Consider the following 9,044-nt stretch of genomic DNA (forward strand, 5'->3'; position numbering starts at 1 on the left):
CTTTCCCTATTTGGCTAAAACCATATGGTCCATCCATTCCACCACTCTTGGACCAAACATCAAATTCCTTAGCCCACTGCACCGAGCCAACTATCCATTCTCGTTCTCATTTCAGTAACGATGCTGAGTTCTGCTGCAGGTAATCACACAATAATGCAGCCACCTGTCTCTGAACTGTTTCTACTACCAACACTTCTGACACCGAATGTGTGGGTTTTCCCACACCAACAACCAGTTCTCCAACTCTCCAGACACCAACTGGGTGCCCTACAATTCAATTCTATTCTGATACTAATTATCAAGTGACTTCCCCACTTCAGATGCCAAATCTCTGAATGTATTTTTATGGAGGCCCCATAGATTAAATCATTGGCCACTGGTGATTAACTCAATCTCCAGGACGTCTCCGCTCCCCGGTGGTTGAGGGAGGAGTTTCTGAAAGTCCCAACCCTCAAATCCCAGGGTTGGTTTCTGTGGCAATCAGCCCCCACAAAGAAGTTACCTAGGGGCCCACCGGTCACCTCATTAGCATAAACTCTAGTAAGGTTGCAAGGGGCTTATTATGAACAACAAAAGACACTCCTCTCACCCCTACCTCTCAAGAAATTACAAGGGTTTTAGAGGCTCTTGTATCAAGGAACCAGAGATGAAGACCAAATATAAATGTATTTCTTATTATATCACAATATCACATCTTCCTCTTACTTGCTGAACATAAGAAGTGAGTACGGCCTGTGCCATCTTCTAAAGGTAAAGAGTGCCCAGTGAACACTTAGCATTTCTCATTGTTTTGCTCTCCTTTGCAAGGTCAGGGATCCATGTGAGAACCGGCTTAAAAACCATGGACCTAATTTGAAACAAAACGCACTATGTGTGTACACACACACACACACACACACACACACACACACGTACAATTTTGCCTGCAATCTGAGGGGTCACAGCTGAAACTTGTAGCCTCCAGGTTAAATCCCTGTCCCTGTGTGTCCAGGAGACAAGTGCTGTCTGAAGGCCACAGAGAGTTGAGACAAAATTCTATCACTTCTACATTATTAAGGAAAAGGGAAAAAGGCACGAAATTAATTTCAATGAGGAATTCTTACCGATTTTTGAAAAGGCTTATGGGAACTTCATTATGTAGGTATGACTGCTCAAGTCATTGGTCATTAGTGATTCATCTCCAGCTCCTCTCCCCTCCCCAGTGGGGCTAAAAATTCCAACCTTCTAATTACCCTTACACTGCTCACAAAACCAACCCCCATCCTGAAGCTATTTAGGGGTCCTCATTAAAATGCAAAAAGACACTCCTCACTTACTCCACCCCCTCCATACAGTCTGGTTTACTCTAGCTCACTAAAAATCTTGTTCCTATTCTTTTCTCCACTCTTCTATTACTACTATTTCAGTTCTAGCCTGATTCTCTTGCTGTACTAAAGCAGTAGTTTCCTAACTACTCTTTCTTCCTCAAAATCCATCAGTGATCTTTCAAAAAATGTTTCCTACTTGCTTACATCCCTCTAAAGACTCCTTTAAAGCCCTTATTCTCTCCTGGCCCTGACCCTCCTCCCTAGTGTTTGTGCATCACATCCTGTCCCCATGTACTTTAAGCACCAAAAGGGCGAAGCTCCTAACCGTTTTCATTTTTTTTTTTTGCACATTATTTTATTTTATTTGCACATTATTATTTTTGTTTTGTTTTGTTTTGTTTTTTTGGGGGGGATTTTTTTTTATTCAAACAGAAAGTCACAAAAATTATAATCATCCTCATCAGTTCACTCAGTCCGTTTTCTGAACAAAGTAGACTGCTGCTCAGATCTTAGCTTGAAGTGCTCTGCCTGCCTGTGTATAATGTCCTGTGTCATCTCACCTGTCCTGCTAACATCTACTCATCTTTTAAGACTCAGCCCCAGGGTAAAGCTTGCCCTGACTGGCCCTAGTTTTCCTTCAGATAGAAATGAACACCAACTCCATCTTTTATGACCCTATTCTCTGCTACAGAATTCTTTTATAGCACCTTAGACAAAATTCTGCAGAAACAAAATTTGTCTTAGTCAACACCATACTTTCTGGAGCCAGTACAATACCTGAGAGTAGCTGGGGCTCAATAAAAGCATTCTGAACAAATGAATGAATTTGCTAAACAACATAATAACACTTATAATAAGAGAAGAGCAATAGAAATGGTAGTTTATAATGCTGTCTCTGTGCCAGGTAGTTTTCTAAGTGCTTAGAAAAAACAAAAACAAAAACAAAAACAAAAAAAGGGAAAGCAGTGACTAAAACAAATTACATGCATGGAAAAATTCACTATAATGTGTTAACAAGTGCTTTAAAATACAATTCAAATTGCCTACGTTACAGCAGCAGGCCCAGGATTTTGCTTCTAACAATGCTATCAGAAAACATTTTCTGGAAAATGCTCGCATTGTCCACTGTAATGCTGACTGGTCTCTTTCCTTATGAGAGACTGAGGTTCTTGGATTTGATATGATGATGGATAACCTGAAGTGTTTTTTAGAGCTGAATTTGAAAACTGTGGCACATCCTGTACCTCCCAGTTGAGTTCATCTCGACCTTCCCACACTGCTTCTGAGATATCTGCCTTTGGATTAAAGACAGCTCCTTTATGAGTTTGGTAGGATTGGCCAAACACTTCCGAGCAGACTTATTTGTATATAGTCAGCAGAGACACAAATGTGCTGTGGGCACTCAGCAACAACTTACCAGCTACAAACTCTGTTCCTGCAAGTTCCGCAGTGGCAAGGAAGTCATCCAGGGAGCTCTGTTCAGTCACGGACTGAAGATTAAGACGACCCCAATCATAGCCATCATTGAGTTCACTTGTGTGCAACTATGAATAAAACACAAGGTGGTAATACAGCTGCTCTCTTCTGCTCTTAACATCCAAACTAACTCCCAAGTAACTATTCTACGGTCTTGAGAGTGGTATCAGCCCCTTTAGAGTCAATATTAATAACAGTTAACATTTAAATGAGCACTTTCTTACCTCACTTTCTCATCCATCGGATGGTTACTCTCCATTTATTTTCTCATTTTATTTTCAAAATCTTTTAAGATAAATTTTATTGTATCTCTATTTTACTGATGAGGAAACAGGATTAAATTAGATAAAACAACTTGCCTATAGTGGCAAGCTAATATGTGGTAGAGGTAAGAACCTGAACCCATATACCATATACTCTGGTCCTGGCAGCCACTGTTAGTCAAATTTTTTTGACGGAGACCCACAGTAAGAAAAACATTTCACATAGTGACCCAAATGCTGTGAGAAGCTTAGTGATACAACTGTGTACCATTCAGTATGGTAAAATGGAAACAAAAGAATCCTGAAACAAAGTTACTTTATTACATGCCACACAGACTGGTATTTTCTTGAATTCTATTCTGTAGGGTGAAAAACCTGGCTAGTTGAGAGTTACTGAACTGATTTCCAGACACAACCCATAGTTTGATAAGATAAACACCATCCTAGGCTCTACACTCTGTACAGGTGCAAGTAAATGCAAGAATTAAAGGTTAAAAGGCTAGGTGGTTTGCCCAAGGCCACAGAATCAGCAAAAATCAGCATAAGGATTAGAATCCAGTTCTTTAGAATTCATAATCGAATCTTCCCACTACTTCCCAATGGGGACATTAACAACAGGTTGCTTCAAAATCAATTAAAATTACTGGCCATCTAATGTCCAGAGTAACTCCGACCTGATGAATATTGATGAGCTCTGTATGCTGTTTACTCTGCAGGTTACACCGATGGAAGTTAGAGGGTGCGGAGTGCACATGGATCATCAGAGACACCTTTGACTTTGCGCAGATTCTTACAGAGAACTTCGTGTGTTCTCAAATACATGAGGGAATGAATGTTAAAATGACAAACACAAGTCAAACTACGTCATCCGCTTTTCAAGGATCCTAAAAATTATGATCGTTCCCAGGCCCAGGGAACTATTAGGCCCGCCAAACTTTGGAGGTAAGTTGTTCATCTTCGAGTGAAACCACTAGGGAATAAAAAGGGTGAAGCAGGAATCTGAGTTATTTTGCACTTCTGGAACCAACCAGCGGCTCTTGGAGGGTCAATTCTTTGAACAAATGAATACAAAAAGTAGTTTTTATGTCTTTCCTGTGCAGAAACTTCCAAACGCTTCCATGGCTTACAGGGCAAAGACCAAACTTTTATCCTGGCATTCAAGATCTCACTGCAACCTCATCACCACATTAACCTCTACCTCTGGGCCCTGTGCCTTGCTAGAAGGAGGGCCTGTTTATCTGCCTGGTAGGCTCTAAGGGACTTGAACATTTGCGCATTGTGGTATCCGCGGGGACTTGGGGGGTGTCCCAGACCGATCCCCGCGGTTAACGGGGGACGGCTGTACTCATCCTTAGAAACCCTATTTTGGCATTATTTCCTCTGGAAAATTTCCCTGTGATCTCTGACCCCAAGCTTCGCAGCTTTCAGACTCTCATAACTAGACAGACTGGGAAAGGTGACAAGGTCTTACCCAGGAGTCGGTGTGACGATGGCTACGGCTCCGCTGAACTTGCTGGCGGATAAGAGCCCGACCGAGGGACCCAGCCTCCAGCGCTCTCCTCCGACCCATTGCTGCCCCGTCTGCGCACGAATCTCCCTTACCGCACACGCTCCTGTTTTTTGGATAGTTAGGAGATACATCTCCGGAAGTGACGTATGAGCTAGCCCAAGTAGTTGAGGCCCGAAGTTGAAGGGAAACACAATAATTGTTCCAAATCACCACTTATATACCTCATATTTGCCACTGTGATGGAAAATAAATGTAAAGTGGTCTGAGGACTTAATTTTCAAGATATTTCCTATGAATATCTCAAATTTTGGTAAGTTGATTAAATTAAAAGAATGGTACCTTCCAAACTTGTGCGTCGGTCTTTAGCGTCCGGTGTAGAACTAGGAGACGTGGAAAACGTGGCCGTTCATATTAGGGATACTAGCCCCGCCTCCCGGCTACTTTCGTCAGAAGGAGGCGGAGACCCGGGTGAGGGGTGTTCCTGCAGCGCTAGGTGGCGTTGCTTCCTGGCGCTAGTTTTCGGCCGGTGTTCTAAGGTGCGGCCTCGCTGCTGTCACGCCCGGCAACTAAAACAGCTTTTTGTATACTTGTTCTTCCGGAGCTGTGAATTGGTGAGAAGAGTCCCAGCCTTGATAGCAGTTCGGAATGGAAAGAGCTTGGCAAGGTTGCAAGGAAAGCCAAATGGATCTGAGTTAAATGCTTTTTGTTTTCAAATAATTTTTTAAAAAGCGTTTAAAAGTTCCACCTAGAATTGTATTTAAGTTTTCCTATAAATTAAAATGAAGTGAAAAACAGTGACCCCGCTCCACTTATTCGGCCTGGATTTTGTTTCTCACTTTATCGTTAGAAGAGTCGGGTTAGAGTTGTGTGGGTGTTGGGCGTTTAAGCTCCATTCTCCTTAATCAGGAGAAACACCTCAATGTAGTGATGCTCCGGAGAGGAAGCAGCTTGCCCAAGTCAGAGATGAAATATATTCGGAGTCAGGCGTCAAACCCAGGTCTCACTATTTTATTCGTTCCTGGGGCAAGGGGAGAATGACGGTTGTTAGTGTGTATTTCAGAATCCAGTTCTCAAACTTTGATGTGCATGTGAACCCCCTGGGAATCTTGTTAACGTGCAGATTCTGATTGATAAGGTCTCGCGGTGGGGGGGCGGGGGGCGGCACTCTGTACTTCCAGGAGATGCTGATGATGTTGGTCTGGGCCACAGGCCACTCTGAGTAGCAAGAGAAGTCCACTCCCTGCTAGTGAAGATACTGAAGTGGACTGGCTAAAAGTCAGTCACAGCAGGTTTGGGTCAGGAAGAGCTGGGACCCTGACCGTTGTGTGCTACAACTCACTGCTGACTCTTACTGAATTGGAGTGAACTTTGGGAAATACCCAAAGGGCTGCTGACAAGCCATGTAGTAGCTGGCAAGGCTTTGGGAAGGCAGTGCTCACAGATCAGTAAAGGAATACATTAGAACATGGTTTCTCCCATTTCTCAACTTAGAAACAGTGTATCTTTAAAAAACCTGAACATCATTTCCAGAAGTAAGATATGGAGAAGACCCATGGAAGAGAATTAGCAGTTTCTGGCATTCTCTTGGAGCTGAGTGGTTAAAGATAAAACTAATTCATACAGTAAGATTCAATGAACTTTATATTCTAGTCACAATAATAATAATATATGACATATATACACTACCAAAAGTAAAATAGATAGCTAGTGGGAAGCAGCCACATAGCGCAGGGAGATCAGCTCGGTGCTTTGTGACCACCTAGAGGGGTGGCATAGGGAGGGTGGGAGGGAGGGAGACGCAAGAGGGAAGAGATATGGGGACATATGTATATGTATAACTGATTCATTTTGTTATAAAGCAGAAACTGACACACCATTGTAAAGCAATTATACTCTAATAAAGATGTTAATAATAATAATAATAGATGATATAAAGAAAGCTGCCACCTCATTTCTAGAGCTCAGTCAGGAACTTGGGACTTCACCCTCATTTCCTCTTCCAGATTTTGTCACCTTCAGAGATTTAAGGAAAACAAACACTTTTGGTTTCTATTGTCATTCCCCTTATGGGCTCCAAAAAATCTTGACCAAATAAAGTGATAATTTAACCAAGATGGGTGGGGCATCAAAAAGACACATTATAAAATTAAAATAGCAGCAACTATTCCTGGCTGACAAATAAGTAAGTCAAAAATAATTCTATCCCCCCAAGATGCTCCTCAAATCTACCATTGAAAAAGAACTAACCAAGCCTCAGTTTTCTTATGTGGTTCATGGGGATAATAATAATTCCTGTCCGGCAGAGGTAGCAAATGAGATAATGTTGCAAGTTCATTGCCTGGTATTTTGTGGGGTACCCATTTTCACAACTGAACAATTTTTTCCCCAGAAGTGGACAATGCAGGTGAGAATCCAGATGTATAATTGGTCCACGTTGAGGGATTATGAAGCTAGTTCAGTGAGAAGGGCAAGGAGGAAGGGGACTTGAGGATGCTGATGAGACATGATCATGGGATCCAGATTCAGAGAAACCAAGTGAGATGAGGAGGGAGTGATGATGGTGATGGTGAAGGGTGGGGAAGGTGTTGGCTGCTGCTCCCGAGTGAGGGGGTTGCAAAGATGAATCAGCCCGGTCCCTGCCCTCTAACTACAGAAGCCATTCCACCCACACGCTTCAGGGAACAACACACCCCAGCCAAACTGCCCTCGTCACTTTGTCACGACAGTGGAAATGTTTCTGTCTGGAAGACTGGTCAGATCTTCCTGAATGCCCATATAGCTTAGACCTTCTGTTGAAGCCAAGACTTTCTGAATAGCTGACCCTTGGAGAAAGTTGCATTGATTTTGAGATTGGAAGCCTCGTATCCAGTTTCCAAATAGCGATACGGAGTGTTCCTCATTCATGATGTTGCATACTACTTGATTTACCGTGATTCAACAAATGTAGTTCCAAGCCCCACAAACCCACACCCAGGAACAAACCTTGGAGTAGCTTTCTGCTCTCCAACTCCACAGCATTCTGCCTCTGGGCTCCACCTCTCTCTTGGAATGGAGAGGGGTGAGTAGGTGGGTTTCTGTTTTGGTTTTCTTTTCACCTCTTGGCCAACAATGTGTCACTGGTAGAAAAATTGTTCCCAGGCAAGCTTGCATCCCTGCCCCTCCCTCTCTCCCCTTCTCTACACCGACTATTTCCACAAGGACATTAAAGCAGTTTGCATAAGGCTGAGAGTTGTGGAAACAGAAGCCTGGCAGTCTCTGCAGAGTCACTGAATCAGTAGGGAAACTCCCTTCGGTTATCTGCGATTCTCAATTTATCCCTGTTGAAAATGAGTGGATTCTTACACATAATTAAGTTTCAGTAGTTCAGCAACCCTTTGTGGTTATTATAAATGATTAATTTGAGTCACTTCAAACATCGATTTCCTGCTTGTGCAAGTCATTGTGTGTGCAACGAAACGTGTAAATGACCTCTTGTTTTGCTGTGTAGGCTACAAGATCCTACGTGTACTGTATTTGAACCTGTGGATTTTTTTCCCAACTCTTGTAGTTATATGTGGAATTTCTGGGGTCTTTTATTCACAGATGACTTTGTCATTCTTTTTTCCCTCACAACAGTCAAGTGAGAAAGGGCACTGTTGTTTTTCTGAACTTTTAGTTGTAGAAATTGAGACCCAGTAAAGTTCAGTGAAGTAATACAAAGTAAAGAAGGCTCCAAGTAGAATGAATAATCACCAACTCTAGGGCTTCCCTGGTGGCGCAGTGGTTGAGAGCCCGCCTGCCGATGCAGGGGACACGGGTTCGTGCCCCGGTCCGGGAGGATCCCACATGCCGCGGAGCGGCTGGGACCGTGAGCCATGGCCGCTGAGCCTGCGTGTCTGGAGCCTGTGCTCCGCAACGGGAGAGGCCACAACAGTGAGAGGCCCGCATACCACCAAGAAAAAAAGAAAAAGAAAAATAATCACCAACTCTAAAATCTGCAGATGGAAAGTGCCAGGTTTCTCTTGTTCATTCATTCATTCACTCATCTCTAGGCTCTGGGGATTCAGCATTGGACAAACTCCTTGCCACTATGAGCTTGTATTTTAGTGGTGATCAGCCTGACAGAGGGACTCATCCAAGGTTAAATAGCTCAAGTCGCTGGTGAAGCCACGAACTATACCACCAGGTAGACCCTAATCCACTGGGAAAGTCTTCTGACTACTGGGATTTTACTTTTTGTGTCTAACTGTGGGCCCTCCCCTAAGTCACTTTAATAGATACATTGATAACGTTAGCAGGTACACTTGCATGGTGAGGGAATGAGGAAAAGGTGGAGGAAGTATGGCTAGTCTCAGGAGAAGGTATGATGGGCCATTTCTATTTATATGAAGGACTACCCTAGGACAGGAGAGAAGAATGTTCTGAGTAGACACGAGGCAAGCAGAACTAGAAGAAATAGGGAGAAGCTACAGAGTTGCCACTGCCATCTGTTTCAACCTACTTACAATT

At 43.2% G+C, this 9,044-nt stretch overlaps 1 protein-coding gene across 1 annotated transcript in view; it reads right to left on the bottom strand.

Annotated features, from left to right (window-relative positions):
* The window catches only part of LSG1 (large 60S subunit nuclear export GTPase 1), a 25,029-nt gene extending 20,413 nt beyond the window's left edge, over positions 1–4,616 (bottom strand). The window contains exons 1-2 of the mRNA XM_007465846.1: positions 4,518–4,616; positions 2,725–2,851 (exon numbers count right to left, since the gene is read on the bottom strand). Coding sequence (XP_007465908.1) covers positions 2,725–2,851; positions 4,518–4,616 — 226 coding nt within the window. The remainder of the gene's footprint in view (positions 1–2,724; positions 2,852–4,517) is intronic.
* Positions 4,617–9,044: the final 4,428 nt, after the last annotated feature.

The sequence above is a fragment of the Lipotes vexillifer genome, unplaced genomic scaffold (genome assembly GCF_000442215.2).
Source record: "Lipotes vexillifer unplaced genomic scaffold, Lipotes_vexillifer_v1.1 scaffold853, whole genome shotgun sequence".
In the NCBI taxonomy this organism is placed as follows: domain Eukaryota; kingdom Metazoa; phylum Chordata; class Mammalia; order Artiodactyla; family Lipotidae; genus Lipotes; species Lipotes vexillifer.